General features: G+C 44.7%; 1 protein-coding gene across 1 annotated transcript; it reads right to left on the bottom strand.

The window, feature by feature from the left end:
- Positions 1-1,742: 1,742 nt before the first annotated feature.
- On the bottom strand, positions 1,743-21,058 carry LOC125524102 (disease resistance protein PIK5-NP-like). Its single transcript, XM_048689180.1, has 4 exons — positions 20,221-21,058; positions 19,878-20,064; positions 1,872-4,362; positions 1,743-1,751 (listed from the first exon to the last, which is right to left on the bottom strand). The coding sequence occupies exons 1-4, from the start codon at positions 20,732-20,734 to the stop codon at positions 1,743-1,745; spliced, it is 3,201 nt and encodes a 1,066-aa protein (XP_048545137.1). The 5' UTR covers positions 20,735-21,058.
- Between the last annotated feature and the right edge of the window lie 559 nt (positions 21,059-21,617).

Raw genomic sequence — 21,617 nt, 5'->3', positions numbered from 1 at the left:
CAGACTGATGGTATTTAACAAGCCAGCGTATGCAAATATGATATCCAAACAATTATTGTGCAATCAGAATATGTGAGGAAATAAAAACAAACACAATTACTATAACACCTAGAACGGACAAAACCAAAGTTCAGTTCAAAATCCTCTGAAGATATTAATTATGGTCCTGATACAGTAGTTATCACACTATCAGTCACATGAGCATGGCAGGCCCTAAACATGCAAGAAGCAGCTATATTTGTATTAACATCTAACACAACATCTGAGCATTGCATATCAAATTCGGCGTAATCGGCACATGCCTTAATTTTGTGTTTCTCTTGTTATTTTCAATCCCAAGGATCTCCAGTTGATCCGGTTTGCACTCCCAAGCTTCTGGACATCTGCAAGCAAACGCACCGCAAATCAATTAAACCCAATCCCAGCCCCCAAATCAGAAGAACAAATTTAACCTCACAACCCACTCACCCATGTTATTACAGAAGTTCTTCCTGGAGCCCAAGCAACCGTCCTGAGCTTCCCTGAGAATTTTGTCCGACGGAACTCCGAGACAAACTGCGACAGCTGAAGTTTGTGTTGCTAGTAAAGCACAACTTGGGAGTCACGTCCTCCGCTTCCGCTTCATCCCCATCATCCTCGCTCTCACTACCTTCTGCCTCCTTTTAGTAATAAAATGACATCTGAACTTCAGTTAAACCTACACGCATAACCAGATTACCAGATATGGCGTTCGCGTGGAGTGTGGCGCCGGTCACATCGAGGAAGTGGTGTCCGCGTGGTTTCAGGCGCAGGCAGCAACGGAATCAGCATCCGGGCCGTTCCGTCGACGACGTCCTTGCGGTGGAAGGATGTGACATCCCCTGCGATGGAGAAGAGGAGAAAGGGAGGAGCTGGGTTACCGCTGGGCGACCATCGCAAGGGAGCGCAATGGACGCCTCGATCTGTAGGGGCTCGCCGTGTGGGGATGGGCTGGGCTGTCGAAGTGTAGAGAAGGGGAGAGGATATGTGGTGGACGCCAGCGGCTTGGGAAGAGGAGGACGAAGGGGATCGGGGCGTGGGGACGGAGAAGTGGATGGTGCGTCAGGGTGTGGAGTACCAGAGGAGCACCGCTGGAGGTCGGGGCTGGAGGAGCGCCGCAAGAGGTCAACGTGGCGGCTGGTGCCGCTGATCATGCTTGCAGGCGAACCCTCGACCCCGACAGGTGAGGCGTGGCAAGCGGCAACCGTGCAGTGGGCGCGCGGATGGCGAGGCGGTGCCGAATCAGGGCAAAGCGCACGGAGCGGCGGCAAAACATTCCTTGGATTGGGGAAGCGATGTATTGGGTGGATGCGGAAGTTTGGTTCGGCAGAGTTTTCGTCCGCCAGAGCAAATTGCTAAATGCCGTCTCGGCTGAGGATTAGCATAATCATAACGGTTAGATTAAATTAAGTGATCCTGATCGTGAGGTTGGAATTGATCTGTGTTGTTATGTGTACATTAGGCTGTATGCACTTAACGATAAACATGTTTTCTTGTTTAATAGTAGTAGAGATTAAATTACATGGACAATCAACTTGTAGGCTTGTGCATAAGTAATGCTCCTATTAATAATTGCTTGGACGGGCAAAGAACAAACTGCATTTTCCTTGCAGGGATAAATTATACGGGATTTTCAAGGAAGTAAGAAAGCCTGAAGAAGAATAGCCGCCATGCCCATATATGGAGTATATAGTTGAAGATGATTGCGATGATGAAATAACCAATTAATCAACCTGCAAATTAAGACTGCGGACGGTACAAGCAAGTGTGTTAGTGGTCGGTCTGCTGGTAAAAGAAAGAAAGAAAGATCCAACATGCGGATTGATTACGAGCCACACGGAAGGATTAATTACCTGGCTCGATGGGTCGTGTGTACTTGACGCAGCAGCTGCTTCCAGGATCTCCTCCTCTTCCTTGATCTCAGGGCCTGTCCCCGCACTGCTGCTCGAAGCCTCCTGTGCCAAGCTCTTCTTCTCCTCACGCTTCTTCTCATTCTCAGCCCCACTCCCACTGCCGGAAACCTCCCATGCCAAGCTCTCCTTTGCTGAGAAAATCTCACCCATGCGGCCAGAGACACAAAAGAGGATAACGTTGGGATGCTCCTGGGCTTCTTTCCTCACCACATCAATCATGGCGCTGATGCACGGGCTGCTCTCTGCTGCTCCTCCATACCATTCCTCGCTGCATCTAAAGGCGACCGACCAGAGGCGCCCAAGGTGCTTGATACCAAGACCCAGAGTGTCTTTATTTGCAGGCGAGCCACCATAGAACTGGAAATGCAAGCAGATGTCTCCCAGCATCGGCATTGCTCCTTCCTGGAAGGTAAATTGTGGCATGCACCGGCTGTCAACAACGAGGTGCCAGAGCCTTGGGAACCCTTCACCGCTGATGGCTATGGGCTCTCTTGGGACGGCTTCAAACCTTAGCGTGAGATCCTCCAGTCTAGGCATCTCCCGCAGTATCTTGAGATCCCGCTCCTCTAATTTGCAAATCCTGATATCCAAGTAGGCAAGGTCATTGAAGTGATCCTTGATCCACCGTGGAATTCCCATGTGTTTTCTGCCAACGATTAGGCCGCCGCTATCAGTGGCCGGATTAACCAGCCGAACGAACAAGATCTCCCCGGCTAACTCAGACACAAGATGATTGTTCTTCCAGGCTTGGCGGATGCACTCAGGCACTCCCTCCAATTTCGAGAGCTGGGTAGCTTCCCAGGGCAGTGTAACGATGGTATTGTCTAATTTCAAAATCTCCAGCTTCTTGAGCCCTCCGATTTCCCTTGGTATCTTCGCCACCCGTGTACCATTCAAGAGCAGCCGCTTCAAATTCTGCAGTTTCCACATCTCACGAGGCAGTTGTGTGAGCCTGATGTTGTAACTGAGGTCCAAGGTCTCTAAATGCTGCAGGTCCCCAATTTCACTGCCTAGCCTTGTTATGCTTGCCCAACCCACCTCCAGTGTTTTCAAATGCTGCAACTTCCCAATCTCCGGAGGCAGCTCTCTGAGATGGGTCTCATTCAGGTTCAGATTCTCCAAATTCTGGAGGTTCCCGATCTCATGTGGCAACTCCGTGATCCTGTTGCTATAGCTCAGGTCCAGAGTCTCTAAATGTTGCAGATCCCCTATCTCCATGGGCAGCTTTGCCAGCTTACTGTTGCGACTTACAACCAGAGTCTTCAACTGCTGTAGGTCCCCAATTTCACAAGGTAACTCTGTGATCCATGTGAATCTTACCTGCAAAGTCTCCAGATGTTGCAGCCTTGCTATTTCCGGTGGTATCTCACTAATTCCCATCCCCTCAAGGCCGAAAAGGTGCCTCACACAGAGCAGTCTACATATAGCCTTCACATGATGATTCCCAAGAGCACTTATGCTTTTCAATTGAAGATCCAACACTCGCAGGTGTTCCAACTTCTCCAAGGGGAGTCTCTCAACACCTTCAAAAACAACAAGAGATCGAATCTGGGACCAATCTAGTTCCAACAAGGTATCTACCACCTCCACCACACCGTCATCAACAAGATAATCGTCGATACATAGCCGATGGATGCGACATGCATATGGCAATGTGATGCCGGAACTGCAAGTAATGAAATTATCTTCACACGATTTCCATCTAAGGAAATTTCGCATCATCGGGTTCATTTGGTAGCCACCATGATCATCCCGCAACATCAACCCCCTGTTGCCAAGCTCTTCAAGATAGTCTTTTGCTACATCAACTTTATAAGTAAATCCTTCAGCTACCCATCGCATGACCAAATCATTCATGGGAAAAGTGTAAGTCTCAGGGTATATACTGCAGTACAACAAGCAGGTCTTCAAAATATGGTGAGGAAGATCATCGTAGCCAAGCTGCAAGCTCTGTACCAACGGTTCGAACCTTGGAGTGTTCTGAATTCCACTTTGCTTAACTTGCTTCTCAATCATATCTTGCACATCACGTATCTTTACATGTACCCCTAGTTGTTCTTGTTGCTGTCGGACCATTGCCATTGCTGAAAACATGCAAAGTAGTGCTAACGGGACACCACCACACATGCGTACAATAGGATGGTCACAGTCAAAACCTTCTCCAACCATGTCAGGCTTCATCCGAGCAGCCACATCTTCCTCATCAGTTGTGTAGAGGAATCTATGAGGCCCGTACAACCATCTTCTATAAAAAAAATCCCATCTAGGATTCATATTGATGCAGAACTTGTTATTATCCAAATCATCTCCTGGTATAGGATCAATACGACTTGTCGTGACAATTCTACTGCCCAGAGTATTTTGTGGAAAAGACTTGCTGATGATCTCCCATTCTCCACGATGCCATATGTCATCAATTATTACTAGGTACCTATGCAAGTTGAGTACACAAGAATAAGATAGTTAGTAGACTGCATGAGGCTCGGATGTAAATTTATTCTTGAATAGTACATGTACTAATTCACATTCTACAGCGTGTATATATAGACGTGCAGGGCCAATCAATTGACTGCACGCATGTGAACTCTGCACATGTTAACTCACCCTCAGCAGTCACACGTTACATGCCACGGGCCCTTTCTTTGTACTCCATCTGATCCAAAATAAGTCTCACGATTTTAGTTCAAATTTGAACTAAAACCACGACACTTTTGTTGGATTGGAGCGACTAGTTGTTAGTTGAGGCTTGACCAAGACTAACATACACCGTATGTGCCATGCTATGGAAGGGTCATCTATTTAAAGGCAATTGCAATTGCACGGTTGTGTTGTTTCAAATATACTATTCACGATTAACATTGGCATCTGCTCTCACTTTCTCACTTGTGGTCCAACCATTACATGTCCCTTGTACTCTTGCTTCCTCTCGCACACGATCAGCACAGATTTACTCGCTATTCTTGAACAAAAAAAACATGAAAATTTTGACATGACTATCTAATACTGAGAATGAAACTAGTCCAATGCCTCTGTGTCGTCCGGTTCAGTGACTCGGAAGGCGATCCCGAGCCGGGTTCCTTTGCTCTCTCCCCAATATCAATCCACTCACCGATGCCGGCAACGACAGCAATGATGTTAATGGCAACTGTGCCAATGCCGGCGAAAGCCCGTGCGGGCGACGGCGACAATGGGATTCTAAGCGCAGGCTCGGTGACAGAGCAAGGCGCAACAGCGGCCGTGTAGTGTGTACCTTGCTAATGTGGGCAGCCATGACTGCCTTTGGGGAGCGCAACCTGGACAATAGGCGGCCGATCGACATCCATCAGGAACTTCCTACGGGATGTTCTGATTTGTGAAGGAGGTGTCACTTTAAAGTTGAGTATTGACCTTCCCCTCATGACACCAACTTTGCGTACCAATGATAGGTTCCCATGCAAAAGTGGGGGCTGGTTGCGACACTTTCTCGGGTGATATCGCGCGCTCCCTCTCTGGCGAGCCCCATGTCAGATAGACATAGCATTTCTTCGGAAGGGGCCGCCCCACATGAGTTTTATTTCTTGTTTGTGTTTGTGTAGATCATAGGACCAAGAAAACCGCAAGAGAGGCCTTGCCTAGGCTGCCGGCTTGCTGTTTGCTACCGTTTAAGTTCAGAGAAATTCACGAGAGGCTAGAAATTCATGGGACCTGGCGGATGGCGTGGTAAAAATTCGAGAGCGTTTCACAGAAACCTTCACGAGGCTCTGTGGAAATGGGACCAACTCCTAGGAAGGATGTAGCTATCGAGAGGGATGCGCCCAGTTTGTGAAGGAAGTGCACGGCTCATTCCTCTGTTGGCCTACAAACTTTTCAGCAGTTAACAAAGGCCATTCCAAGGCACATGCAAGGCCTTCGTCTTTTTCGAAGCCAACCTGCCATATTTGGGACATTTACTGCATTGGTATGGTTTAATGCCAGAAATTCGAGATCAGACCTGCATAAACTTAGTGTCGTTGAAAGAAATGGGCAAAAATTCCCAATATGTGCTCTTTGGTCCACGACTATAGGTCTTGTGAAGCCAATGCGGGGAGGGCCCAACACCGAGGGCCAAGGCCAGGCCGCTAGTGTTCGGTTGACTGCCGTTTAAATCCACGGAAATTCACAAGTCCCCGGAGATTCCCCGGACCTGGCACAGTTTCATCATACAGCCCCCGGAGGGTGGGTAAAAATTCGATAACATTTCGCAGGAGCCTTCATGACGACTATGTTGAAACGAGACCATCTCCCAAGAAGGATCTAACTATCGAGAGCGAACACGTCTGGTTTGTGAAGAGAGGGGAGCATGTTCCTCCATTGGCCTCGAAACTTTTCCTGGAGTCAACAGAGGCCATTCCAGGGCATATGTTGGTTCATCACCCTTTTCAAGACCCGCCTGCCATATTCAGGGCATTTATTGCATTTCTAGGGTTTTAATGCCGGAAATTGAAGATTTGACCTATGGCCAGATGAAATCATGATCAGAGATGGGCTGAAAGTCTATGTTTGTGGTCAAAGTCCACAACTTGGCCCTGTGCAGACAAACTGGGGGAGGACCGTACACCGGGGGCTAGCTCTAGGCCGTTGTCATGTGGTTTGAGGTCATTTAAATCCACGGAAATTTATGCGTAATCGGGGTTTGTAAGGGAGTGTGGCAGAATAAGTGAGAACGAGAGGGGAAATAAACAAACTAAAATAAAAATCACAAATGAAACTCAAAAAAAATATACTTTGTGCATTACCCAAGGTAATAATAAAAATTAATGCATTGTGTAAGTTGAGTGGATTGAAATAAAACAAACGCAGGCCTGCTGGCGCTGCTGAAGATGAGTGTGCCTCCTGGCTCGTGGCGTGGGGGCGTCGCCATTGAGCTCTCCATTTTGGTTTATGTCTGGGTTTTTCATGAGGACCTTCTCCAGGATGACGGCCTGAGGGAGGTCCTCATCTTTGAGCTCCTTGGATGAGGAGTGGTCACTCAGCCACTCCTCACGCTCCGAGAAGTTGCCATCTCATATGTAATCTTTGGCCGCATGGTCGTCCAACAACAGGTGATGGTGTCCCGGCTAGGGGGGTCTCTCACCATCTCGTCTCCTAGTCTGGTTGGCCGGGCCAAGGATCCCCATGGCGGCCTATGATGTATAAATGAAAGCCTCCCGAAGACTTGTCACATACTCCAAGATGCTAGATTCGACTATTTTTTCTCTCTTCGTACGTGGCTGATTAGGATGTTGTAACCTTAGACCCCAGGGATATCTATATAAATCAAGGGGTAGGGCTCCTAGAGGATAGAAAACAATCTCAAGGTAGATCATGTGTACTTTGTACTCCAATGTACTTTGTACTCCAATCCAAAGCAATAAATACAAGCTAAATGTTAGGTGTTATCTCTTCGGAGAGCCCGAACTTGGGTAAACCTCATGTGCTTGTTACCATGGCATCTAGACGATGTGTTTGGGACTCCGTACCCGAGATTTGCCGAATTTAGCTCCGTCATTGGTAGCCCATACACGCCCTCCTAAGTAGTCACCGCGATACGATGTGGATCAAGATCATCGAGCAGATTGGTGCCGTCACAACCTTCGTGCCAGGACAGATCTTCATCCTCGATAGCATCACCCTATTCACCCACTCGACCGACCACCTAGGCTAGGTCGAGCCCTTCGCTCTAGGTCGGTTCTTTATATTCGACGACATGGAGTACACCGAAGATTCCCGTAGTGAGTAGGTCTTCACAAGCTGGATATCAAACCAGATCGAGGATCAACATGAGACGCTTCCCCTAACCCCGTTGTTATGTCTGGGTCAGGACAAGTGTGAGAGACCCTCATCGGACCTGACCTTGAGTATGGACCGGTGACGCCTTCCAAGGCCCAGATGTCAGATCGGGCCAAAGAAGGAAAACCAAAATCCAGGTCAGATCAGATCTTGTAGAAGTTTCCTCTGGTCCTGATGTTAGATCGGGCCAACGAAGAGCATGAGAAGTATCTCCTGAACGACATGTTAGATCGGATTCAGAGGTTCGCAATTCGGGAATCGCTAGGGAAGGTAGAATTTTTTAACCCACCGATACCCATCTTGTTGCCAATGTTGAGGACCTAACAGAAGTCCTCGCTAGTGCCTCCGATGAAGTCGAGGATATGGATGAGGAGGTCAGTGAGTCCTCAGACAGATCGCCAACGGCCACCACTCCCTCAGGCAAGTGAGCAGTGATCTCAACCTACGACATCTATATGGTAGGCACCCCGAGCATAACACCGAAAGAGGTGGCTATGCCAATGGTAATAGCAATGGGGGAGGTGGTGACGGCAACGGAAACAACAACAATGGCGGCAATTGGAACCCTGATGACAACGCGGGCGAGCCTCTAAGTCACCTCGGCCCAGACAACTATGATATACTCAATGAGTCACTCGGAAGCCTGAATCATGACACATTAAGATTGAGGTTAGTCGGCACAACCAAAAAGATAACCAGCAAAAGGCAACACCTTCGCGAAGACGAACAATACCTGAGTGATCAGTGGAACGAGATTTTCCTAGCCGAAGAGGTGCTCAAGGCCAAGATGCAGCAGCTGTAATCCCACATAGCACCACCAAGCTATCACAAGAACCTCCTCAAAGAGCTGGATGTCGCTGCCAAGAACAACACAATCTCTAAGCACCAGTGGAGATCTGCGCGGGAATGTGGAGAATTGCCTCCCACTTCGACGAATGGAGGAACGATACCAACATGCATGCTCCCGGGCTGTTGCGCCTATCGGCCTGGCACAAACCAGTGGAAGTCGGTGGGCAAAGGGCTCAGACAGAACTTAGAGATCCCCAACTTTGCCAAGGTGTCGGGGAAGATGATGTTGACTTCGCTGCCGATCGACATCCATCAAGACTCTGGGAAAGAAGAAGACGTCGACGATTGGGTTTACCACCAAGGAAAAATTTCCTAGATGGGGAGTGTAGGATGAGTAGTCTGTGCGATCAAAGATGATGGTGGAGTCGGACCACTCCAGGAACTTTGTGGGGGCTAGTGCGACCGTGTAGACTATGCGTCAAGTGATCTTCTGAGTTCGGCGTGTGTTGGTGCCCTAGAAGATCATGTCGACCCTCTGAAATCGCACCGCCTAATGGGATGATGAGGGCCCAACCACTCCGAGATCAGTTGCATTCGACCTTGCTTTGTGCGCTAAGGGTGATGGAGGAGCGCAGAAGCACATGGTGTGGTCGTGCCGATCGAAGTGGAACTCGAGGCTCCTGAAATTCATGTTGATGATGGAGGGAGGTGACATCATGTTGTAAAGTAGCCCACGACAGTTGACAGCGAACCCTAAAGAGAAGAATATGAAGGTTTTGCCTGGCATGAAGTCGTCGGGCATGAACATAGATCCGATCAAGTTTGGTCTCTGACCAGCGCAACCCCTGCCTGGCGTGCCAACTGACGGTTCAGAAACCACCAATACCATCGGTAGGGTGACAACCGTGGCTAGAAATACCAAAACCTTCATGGTGAGGTAACACCCTACGTCCTTGTTTGTTTTGTATTGATGATGGAGCACCTCGCGCGAGGGGGTTACAAGGGTGAAGATAAATATGGCTACCAAGAGTATGGTCTAAGGAGTAGATGGCAAAATAACTACCCATAGCCCCGCCTGATAAAGGGGACAAGAGCTAGAGTTTACAGGGTGCCTAACCGAACTCACTTCGAGTGTTCCTTGGCTTGTATGCCAAGATGGGCATCTTCCTTCTCATCGACCTACTAGACTACTTCCTAGAGCCGGGCGGCCGTCAGCCCCCTTGATCTGAAAGCCGGCCCAATACGAGGCTTCCTCTCCGAGGGGTCACCTCCGGTGTATTGCACTGTCAAAGAGCGTGAACGGAATTACCGAAGGAGACCGCACATGGGGAGTTTACCAAGGTTCAAGCCCTCATGGTTGAGGTAAGCCCCTACTCCTGCTTTGCTTTCGTTAATGGTGGGAAACACCTCGCCTAAGGGGGTTACAACTATGAGAGAGTTGTGCTACAGAGGCTCTAGCTTTTATATGATGCCCTCGAACTATCCCTAGCCTCGCCTTATAAAGGGGGACAAATATAGGGTTTTTACATATTTCTTAACCGACCTCGCCCAAGACCGGGCATAGAGGCCTTGGCTTGTAAGCCAAGATGAAGCTCTCCAAAAGTTGGGCCTCCTATTAAGTAATTGGGGGCCTTCGTAAAGGCCAGGCCCACTCGGCCCTGGGGTCGACCCATTGACGGGCCTCCGGGCCAAAGAAGAACCTCCATGTAATGCATTGTCAAGAGGGGTGAAGGGGTGGGGCACAGGAATAGGTAAGTTGGGGGTTTAGACAACATCCATTTCTAGACATAGGGTTTTTTGAGAAAAGTTTGCTTGCTATGGCAAAAGAAATCCAAGCAAAATCCAAATAAGAAGCGATAACAAGAAATTTGCCTCGACATCAACGTTTAGGGGTTTAGTGTTTGGTTGCCTCGATGCCGACATTTAGAGGTTTACGGTTTGGTTGCCTCAACATCGACGATTAGGCGTTTATGGTTTGGGTTTCTCTACATCGACGTTTAGGAATTTAGGGTTTGTTTGCCTCAACGTCAACGTTTAGGGATTTAGGGTTTGTTTGCTTCGATTCCTGCATTGAGGTAAGTTCTAGCCCACAATACCAAATTAGAAGATTCAATTCCATTCATTTATGCTAGAACATGTAACCTCACTTGCTCAAAAATAATTTGCAAAAAATGGGTGGTATGGGTAGAATGATTTCGTAGGATATTTTCCTCATCTTCTCCTCTTGTCTTTGTAAGTGTTCCAACTTTTCAATCCTTCATCTTACCATCGCATATGCTTATCAACTAATGCTTACAGCTCAATCCATCAACTGGATCCAACAATGTGCCGTTAGGTGGATCTACACCGTGGCAAGCAAGCCCAGCAATGCCATCTACAGGTCATGGCCCTTCGACCTCCAAACAACATTGACTACATGTATTTAAACTTGTAAACTCAGGTTTCTGCCTTGTAGATGTTTCTATTCGAACTTCTAAACTTAAAAGTCATGCTTGTGCCTTGATGATGATTGCATTTGAACTTTTGAGTATTTATAACTCATGCTTGTGTCGTGTCGATACTTGTGCTTCTGGACTTATGGAGTAATGCTTGCATCGTTTGCATTAATTACACCATGCAAACTCATGCTCGTGCTAATTAACTTATAGGTGTGTATTGCGAACACCGGCGACAGTGGTGCTCATCGCATTTGTTCGAGTGTCTATGTTTCCGCATGTGCTTGTTGATCTCAAACTTCTGTTCATCTATGTGACTTGTTGCTGAACTTCCTCTTGATGCTTGTGAACCAACACTAGTGGAAAAAGGGCTAGACACAACTTTAATTGGTGGTGCCTCATTTTCAATCCACACCTACAGTGGTGCTCATCGCATTTATTGGAGTGTCTATGTTGCCGCATGTGCTTGTTGGTCTCAAACTTATGTTCATCTATGTGACTTGTTGCTGAACTTTCTCTTGATGCTTGTGAACCAACACTAGTGGAAAAAGGGCTAGCCACAACTTTAATTGGTGGCACCTCATTTTCAATCCACATCACCACTATTTTTTTCAAGGTGGCGTTGGCATATTTGGTACGTCGCCACTATGTAGTTACTGGTGGTGTGCCGCCTAAAATCCACGCAACTAGTATTTGTGACCCAACAGACTGCCCGACAACAAGTTAGTGGTGGGGTGTAACTTTTTATCACGCCACCAGTATTAGGCCTACTGATGGCGCGTGACATTTTGCGACGACATTGGTAATTGAGTCAACCTGTTCAAAAGTAAAAAATAAAAGTTGAACAAATTACTGATGGCGTGCGAATTAAAGGGCACGCTATTAATAACTTATCAAGGCATTTCATGTGCACGCCACGGATAAAATTATATCCAAAACAGCCCACGAGGCCCAGCAGGCTAAGCCCAGCAGCCTCCCTAGCCCAGCCACAATCCTAATCTCCTCTATTTCGTCACACGATCCCCAAACACCGGATACACCGGTGTCTCTGGTGGCTCCCCTCTGACGGCAGCTGTGCATGGCATCGGCTACAAAATTGCAATGTGAGATCCTCTCCTTCCATTCTCTTGCTGCGGCTGTTGCTGGTAATTACGAAATTAATTGCCCCTTTGTTCAAGACTTGTTGTTTAGATCATCAAACTTTAAATGACCATGGGCCTATTTTCTAGTTGGGATATTGGTTACACACGTATTATGTAGTATTATCAGATACTGAATCAATTGTAGTATTGTTTGCCAACTAAAACATGTTGAGCCATCCTGTCCTGCTGAATTTATATATAGTATTGCAGTATCACAAGTGCTTAGTTGTTGAGGGAACATACAAGAAACCAGGGCATATCAAAAGGGCGGCTAATGGAACTTGTTTGATCTGTTCGGTCATACAATTTCCATCTTTTCATTTTCATGAGTGTTTGGACACACGTATTCTCTTGCATCAGCATGTATTAGCAATTCTTAGAGTTTGCTTGTGTCTTGCCATCTATCGTCTAGTTACATGCATACCATTGTCAGGTTCCTTACTGGCTCAAATGTTGATAATCTAGTTTGCTTCCATTGTTGTATTGGCATCATTTCTCAAGTTCATAAGGCACTTCTATAACTGACGGTTCTTCATTGTACTGCAATTTTCCTGCTACAATTTTTTTGTGCTCATATACTTGTATCGCTAAATCGCAGACTTCATGTTGAACATGAATCCTACAGTAGCCACTCAAATATTGAATCCCGACTGCTCTCACGGCTGAGATGTATGTATCTATGATGTAGGAGTTCTCCTCAACAAGTACGCCTCTACCTAGTAGGAGCTAGGTAGTTTAGTTTATTATGGTTTGGATTTAAAGAATTACTCAAGATTGGCTTCAAAATTTGGATGCTTTGCTGCTCAAAATAGCGTTTCCTGTTAATAGCGACTAGATTTCCCTAGATTTTGGCTAACTGCACGTTCATTTTTTTGAGAAACGGCTAACTGCACGTAGTGCCTGTCTCGTTTCGCCCACCTTGTGGCCGAAATCACTAGTTGAGGAGTACTCGTTGCTCAAAGAGGAGTACTCGTTGCAAAGATCACTCCAACTCCCCTGGTTGCGACAAGCGGCACACATGCAGCGCGCCACTTGTCGCAACCTGGGAGTTTTCCCTTTTTTCGTAGATCCGTTTACTCAAAACGTTTTATCTCTCAAACCGTGCGTCCAAATCTCGAACCGTTTTCACCGTTGGATTCCTCGCGTCGAGATCTTCAAAACTAGATCCAATGTTTATAGGTTTTGACGAACTTTTTTTCACGAAAAAACCAGACGAAAAAACTGAACCGGGAGCACGGATTTTTTCCCTTTCCGAAAGAGGCACGCCCGTGCCTCTCACGAAATAACAACCGTGCCTCTCGTGAAAGCAAAACTGTGACTGTCGCGGAAGGAAAAAAAGAGAAAACGCGTTTTTTCTGTTTCCGAGGAGGCACAGTCACTGGTAGAAAAAGGGCCTTTAGTCCCGGTTCGTAAGGGCCTTTAGTCCCGGTTCTGGAACCGGGACTAAAGTGTCGGTACTAATGCCCTGACCCTTTAGTCCCGGTTCAATCCAGAACCGGGACTAAAGGCCCTCCACGTGGCCGGTCCACCTTTAGTCCCGGTTGGTAACACCAACCGGTACTAAAGGAAATTTCCTGATTTTTTTTTGAATTTCTTTTTGAATTTTTTTTGAATTTTTTTATTTTCAAATTTTTGAATTATTTTAACCTCTAATCTCTAATCACCCCTCATCACTGCTCAATTTAATCTCTAACTACCCCTCATCATTCCAAATCATCTCACTTTCCGAACGGTCACCCATCCTCTCACTACTCCAGCCTGAGCACGCTTAACTTCCGGGTTCTATTCTCCCTCGTTTCCAAGTCTGCATTTGTTGTTTTTCTGACAATAGTAAGATGTCAATCCTATTAACCCTCAGGAATTTAGCTTGAGCATGAAGTCACATATTTCACTGTTTGAGTTTAAAACTATTGTTCTAAAAAACAATAATTTTTTAGTAACACTAATATTTTTGAATAAGTAGTTTGACCATTGTTTGACCACAATTTGACCATAGTTTGACCAGATTTGACCAAAATTCAAAAAACGTGAAATAATTATATAATAACACTAATATTCTTGAATAATTATTTAGTAACACTAATACTTCTTGAATAAGTAGTTTGACCATAGTTTGACCAGATTTACTGAAAATTTAAAAAAACTGAAATTTGAGCATAACTTTTTTTCCTTTTGGAATTTGAGGATTCTAGAAATTTGCAAACAGGCCGTAGGCGGTCTCCATCGGATGTAACTTTTCGAGTAGATGATTTTTCATATAAAAAACTTTTTCATCCGAGTTCGTATGCAAAAGTTATGCCCATTTTACAAATTCCAGAGAGATTTTGTAAATAAAGTCGAAATTCATATTTGTAAATTTTCCCAACAACTAGACCACATATCACATGTGAAACTTATTTTCTTTTATTTTTTTGACATTTCCATCATTTTCTTTCTGTTTAAACTGAAAAGGCGATCCACGGGGGGGGGGGGGGGGGGGGTATAGTTTGAAAATGGGACCTTTAGTACCGGTTCGTGGCACGAACCGGGACTAAAGGTCTCATCCCCATTAGTCCCGGTTCGTGCCTCAAACCGGGACTAAAGGTCTAATCTTTAGTCCCGGTTTGTGGCACGAACCGGGACCAATGGTTGTGGGCCAGGAGCGAGGCCCATTGGTCCCGGTTCATCCCACCAACCGGGACCAAAAGGTCTAGATGAACCGGGACTAATGCCTTAGCCGCACGAACCGGGACCAATGCTCACATTAGTCCCGGTTCTAGACTGAACCGGGACTAATGGGCTGAGCCGGCCTGGACCATAGCCCTGTTTTCTACTAGTGGGTCGTGACACTCATGAAAGCACAACCGTGCCTCTCGTGGAAGCAAAATCGTGACTCTCGCTAATGGAAAAAAAATATACAAAACGCGTTCTTTTTCGTTTCCGAGAGGCACGGCCGTGACTCTCGCGAAAGCACACCCATGCCTCTCCCGGAAGCAAAACCGTGACTCTCGTGAAAGGAAAAAAACAGAAAACGTGTTTTTTTCGTTTCTGAGAGGCACGGCCGTGACTCTCGCGAAAGAAAAACTGTGCCTCTCGCGGAAGCAAAACCGTGACTCTCGCGAAAGGAAAAAATAGAAAACACATTTTTTTTTCTTTTCCGAGAGGCACGGACGTGACTCTCGCAAAAGCAAAACTGTGCCTCTCGCAGAAGCAAAACCGTGACTCTCGCGAAAGGAAAAAAAAAAGAAAACGCGTTTTTTCGCGCAAAAAAGATTTTTTTAAGTTATCGAAAAGCTAAGGAAGACCGATGAAATCCAAAACATAGAAAAACCAGGAAAAAACCGTTTAAAAAGCCGAAAACGCGTGCGGAAAATAATTCGGAGGGAGCGCCCAGAGCGCGACACGTGGCGAATGGCTGAGAGCGCGCCAAGTGGCGCTGATCGTTGCGAGGCTCCCGAAGGAACGCTCGTTAACTAGTTGCTCTCATGGCCGTGTCCCTCTCTCTGTAACGCAACATGAAGACCCAACCCATATATGTATATGTCAGACTATTGGGAAAACCCAATTTTCTAGCAAAAGAAGTAGGGGAAGCCCACTGTAGAAGGTAATGGGGCCAGGTCAGGAACGCACGCACGCACACACGCATAGGCCAGGTCGTGGCTACGATGGTGGCTGCTACGAGATCGACGCCTAATAATGCCCGGTCACCCTCCGCCTGCTCTGCTGCTATAGGGGCACCGTCTAGAGCAGTTCATGATCCATCGACGTGGAGCTTCCAATCTTAGTCCAGAATTGCTGAAGGGGAAATCTAGACCTTGCACGGCCGATCGGCCGGCCGGCTGCAGAGCCAAAATGAGGGGCAACGAGGCATGGAAAAATGCTTAGATTACTCTCTCTTCTCAATTACTTAGTCGATATCTCATGTTTTGAGATTAGATTAACTTGTGCCTTTAGAAGTAGAACCGAAGTACAAGATTTGATCTGTAAAACTACAAAAAAAAAAATACTAACCGTGAGGCATGGTTTTGCATTGGTTATCTGTTCCTGTAGTTGAATGATTTAGTTACATCCAAATTGCTTTCAGAATTTGCTTTATGAAAACTTCTGATTGAAATTGGATTTATTCATAGCTCGCGCCAATTTTCTTTGCTTGATTAGGATATATAGTTCATCAACCTATGCTATCGTCCCACTAAAAAAACTAGGTTACTGTGTCTCGATCTGCATGATCTTCTTATAAGTTTACACACTGAAGGCGAACTCTCGCCCCCCACCCCCTATGTTAAAATCCTAGCTCCGTCCCTGTTTGGAAACCCAGTTTCTGTGTCAAAAGTTATGCTGGAAAAAAATTTGTTATGTCAAGTTATCAACTGTGTGAGGGCCGATTTTCTGAATCACTTATTTTTCCAGGGATCTTGAAAAATATAATTCAAGATCAAAGCGCCCCAGGTCAGGTTACATACTTTATTCTTTTATGTGATGTGACTGTTGGTTATTCTGCTGTTGCTCACAACTTTCTGAATCACTTATTTTTATAGGGATCTTTGCAAAAGCTAGAAGTCCAATGCGACTTCCTGATTCAGGTATTATTCAAGTATTTGGGAACTAGTATTTGTCTTGTAGAAAAATTGGAGAAAGCTATGAATATTCCATGTTTAGCTGCTACTAGAAAAATGGGTTCTGTCCATACATCTTTTGGCTCTCTGATTATTGTTGTGTAAAATGCATATATCTAGGTGGTTCGTCTGTAGTTTCGTTGTTCATGAATGGATAAACACGATAGGCAAATATCACTTATATGTTGGTTGTTGTCGTCCTACTAGTTAAACACAGGGATACGATGATGATGTCCTCGACATGGGGATGCGACGGTGATGACACTGCGGTGGTGACGCTGCTGCCGCCGACATCAACACGGGACTACGACGACGATGATGATGACATCAACACGAGGCTATGGCAGCGGCGGTGACGTCCACATTGTAGAACTGATATATATGGATGAATGTATGAATTGTATAACTGATTTGAATATATGGATGAATGTATAATTTTTTGGATGCATGGGGCAATTGTATAACTGATTTTTTTTAAATCTATATATACTTAGTTGTGGCCTTGGTGGGTTTTGCTCACGTCACTGCTAGTAGTGAATAGTGGTGGCGTGGGTAAATGTTCACGCCATTGCTATTTCAAATAGTGGTGACGTGAGTGAACAATGCCACGCCATTAGTATGTAAAATACCGATGGCATGACGGCCTGAATGCCATCGGTATTTTGTTAGCAATGGCGCCATATTGGTGGTCTCGACCTTCCACGCCAAGAATGTGGATTTTAGAATGCCAGCACTAGCGTTTTCTACACTAGTGCAATGTTGCACATTGTTATATATGTAACTTGTGTGGACCAATATGTGTGTGTGTGTTTGTGTATGCCCCCGCGCTTGTTGCATTAATTACATCATGCAAACTTATGCTTGTACTAATGAACATATGTGGCTGTGTTGAATTGCAGGGTTGTCTCAGTAGGCAGACAAGAAATTTAGCACTAATATATTTTATTTCATTCATCACTCAATTAGCACTAATACATAGTTCAAAACATACATATAAAAAGATGGTAGGAATAATATTCAGTTTGAGAAATATGATGCTATTTCAGTGAAGACCTTTCGGTTGAGTGTATTAGACTATTCCTAAGGACATTTTATTGTGACAACAGAGTACCAATGGTATACTTAAATGATATGTCTGCAATGCAAAAAGCATTGACAGTCATATTAAATATCTAGCTTTCTCTCTCCCATCCCCCATCTCTGTTGTGTATTCTTTCACCAATAATGTTATAAAGAATTGTGCACCAGTAATAAATTCATTATGGCTTGTACCTAAACATTGTGTTCTCTACTTCTACTCGTATTGTCAATGGTTGTATCGCAGTTGCATTTCCTTTTACTACAATATTATCCTCCTCATGCTTATGCTCATCTTAATCTATTTACCCATGTCACTTGTGCTCCTAAGTTGAGTTTACAATATAAATGTTACTATTGATATTTATATAGAATATATTTTAAATTTGACTATCTATGGTTAACATACATATGGAGTTTTAAAATTATCATTGCAAATTTAATGTATAAAATATAGCTGTATACATTCTTTATCAACCTAATAAGAGTCATATAAACGTTCTCAATGTTTAATTAGTATTCTATTGATGAAATAAAAAGAAAAGATTGTGTAAAAATATGATGGGCATAATAAAATATAATTAGTACTCTATCTCTAGTTTTAGTGTACTTTCGGGAGGGTGGTAGGCATTTGCCCGGCTAAATGCGTAACGTATATAGCCACACATTTTCATGTGCTTATACATTATCTTGTAGGTAGAATACACCAAGCTAGCAGAAGTTATTTTTAAGAAGGTCGGCATTTGCCCGGCTAAATGCGTGACGTATTTGGTATAGCCACACATTTTCATGTGCTTATACATTATCTTGTAGGTAGAATACACCAAGCTAGCAGAAGTTATTTTTAAGAAGGTCAAAATAAAATATCTAGTTATGTGTTCTTCTTCCAATTCATCTTCATGTTCTGCTGTAATTTGCATCGAATGCATACAGACCATCATAATCCAATAAAGTATTATTTTATTTGCTTTAGAAATCTAAATTTAGCGCAATATATATGTAGAAAAAGAATCTACGTGCCCATGCATTTCCGTCTTCATCGAGTCCTTCTGCTGAAGGATATCGATTGCGTACGTATCTGTCCGGCTTTCTCTTCTAAATTGGGATTTTTTTTCTTCCAATGCTTATGTATACTGAATCTGAAGCCTCTTGTTTGCAGCTTCATCTAAGCCATTATTTTCCTGTCATTTTAATAATATAATAGAAATAACAATTTTAACTTATTTTATCAAATTAACTTGAATATTCTAACCTTTTTGTAAATGTATTCGTCGATATTAGAAATTGAGTTTTGAAATCTATACTAATTATAAGTGGATGAACATGAGAGTTGGTTATCTGATTAATCTCAAACAGAAAATGTGTGAAAAAGTTAAACTAGTTACTGCCGCATCGTATTTACTTTTTTTTCTATTAGTATTAGGTCTGATTGAGTCTAGAGTTCGGATCTTTGCATCAGATTGATAACTACCTGGAGTGAAAATTTGAAGGAAATATAGATGGAACATAATTTATTTTATTCTCAAATTTGTATTGTTTCATGGCCGGCTTCATATAGAATTCAACTTATTTTTTGCCAAAATCCACAGATTTTTTATTAGATTTTGTTCGAAGTTCATAAGACAGTGGATTTTCAGGTCCCGGGTGCCTAGGCACCCTCTATGAGCAGTAAAATAAAAAAAATCTGAAACTTTGCAACATCAAAGATGATCAAACTTTGTAGGTGCTTGCAACTTTTCATAACAAAAAACCATTCGAGGAGCTCTACACACAAAAAATATTTTAGTGCTTGAAGTTTTGAGCAATTTTAGCACTGAAATCTGAAACTCCTTTGTACACCATTCTCTACTTGATATTTTGGCATGAAAACTTGCAAGAACCTACAAAGTTTGGCCATTTTCGATGTTGCAAAGTTTCAGATTTTTTTCTATTTTTTATTTTACTGTTCATAGAGGGTGCCTAGGCACCCGGGAGCTATCACACCTTTTCCAAGTTCAAAAACTTGACTGAATTAGTTTTTCAAATCACCTTTTCTTAAATCTAAATTTGAAATCCTGGCTCTCATAGTGCACATTTCAAAAAACATTAACTAAATCAAAGTTTTTTTATAGATTTGCGCACCTTTTGTCCTCTAGGAAATTCGATATGGTGTGGATGATATCTTCCTCTGTCCTTGCTTCGGCACCAGCAAGTGGTTCAGCTCCTATTTGTCGGAGAATACTCGTGAGAACCTCCTTCATGTTGGGAGTTGGAGTGAGAGACACAAAAGCCCGGGACTGGAACTTATTTCCAATCTCCTCGTAAACAAGGCTGGCAAGGGTTGTTTTTCCCACACCAGCCATTCCAATAATGGATGCCAGCTTGAGCTGTGGCTGCACCATGGTGATCTCTCCTTCTGCTGGTTCTTCTTCTCCTCTTCCTCCTCCTACCATGTATCCTATGAGGTCACTCCTCCATTTGCCCATACCGATGAGCTCTGATGCATCCTTGCGGATAAATGGAGCTCGAGGAGGAGGCGGTTTGCTGGGGGCGCTGGATGTGGCGTTCTTTCTTGAAAATAAGCTGGAGACAGCACACTTGTTCTTCTCCCACTTCCAGTTGCCGCGACACCGGGCTGACACATCATCTACTCTTGTCCTGAAATCTTGGAAGTGGCTTGCTTGCATCTTGATCTGTATCTTCATGTGCTTGTTTCTGTGGCTGGGCTCCATGGTGAGGATGAAGTCGTCGATGGCGTCGTGCATGTCATCAGTGAGATCCAGCGCTTCCTTCTTCAACTCCTTGGATTGCGCATCAAGTGTCTCCTTCCCCCATATTGCCCAAAGGATAGAGTGCACGGAATTGAGCTTGGATTTGATGAACTTGACGTCCTTCCGAGTCCGGTGCCGAAGCTTGTACTGGCTGCCCAGCAAAGCACCCAGCTTAGCCACAACGGGCCCCAAGGACCCCGTGGCTGCTGTCACGGGAGCTCCCTCCATGGCTCAGCTAGGCCGTGCAGGCTCTATGCACTGGAGCGCCGCCGCCAAAGAAGATCTATGTGTGTGTGTCGAAGCCGACGCCGGTCCGGCAGCCGTCCTTGCGAACTGTGTCTATCTGGGTGAAATGTGGAGATCAACCTCCAAATGGTTACTTCAGATGGTTATCACAGCAGAGGTGAGATTAAGTTATGCCTTCTCCTGGCTTGCAGCAAACCCAGATTCCAACAAATAGAAAAATGGTTCTTTGTCTTGATGATTTGGCAAAGCGGGAGGAAGAGATTGATGTGCTTCTTTTGATTTTTCTAATGAAATGAATGGCTATTCCCACAAGACAAGCGATCTCAAACGAATTGCACCAAACTGACCTTTTTATATTGGACAAGTTTTTGCTCTCACTCTCTTTTGCTTTTTAAAAAGCAGTGCTCCAGTTGTACTAGCGAAGCAAGGAACAGAACATGATTCTCTCCTTAATTTACTTACCCCAAGAATAGAGTGCCAGTCGATGCATTCCTAGGAAAACCAGCAACGCTACCCAGTTCTTTCCCAAAAGAATCACCCTTCCCTTTTCTTTTTCTTTGTTATTGGCGAAGACTGTCATTTCAAGCTTGCCATTTTGCTTTGAGCGCAGCGATGTAACGATGAATTTATGATGTGTGCTATTCTTTGGTGTCTTCCATAATTCAGAGAAAATGTTGTGCCTGATAAATGATGAAATGACGTTAATGAAAAATGTTGCACCTTGTTCCTTTCCTCAAATGATTCAATAACGCGTCGCCGCTTCTTTTTTCTCAGGAATGATGCTTCCCTTCTCAAAGGAACAAAGGTCATGCATGCACGCAGCAAAGCAGCAAAAGCAGCCCTTCTCAATGTGACGTCAATCATG

The sequence above is a fragment of the Triticum urartu genome, chromosome 7 (assembly GCF_003073215.2).
Source record: "Triticum urartu cultivar G1812 chromosome 7, Tu2.1, whole genome shotgun sequence".
NCBI lineage: Eukaryota > Viridiplantae > Streptophyta > Magnoliopsida > Poales > Poaceae > Triticum > Triticum urartu.
The sequence above is the reverse complement of the archived record's forward strand: the minus strand, read 5'-3'. Positions and strand labels throughout refer to the sequence as shown.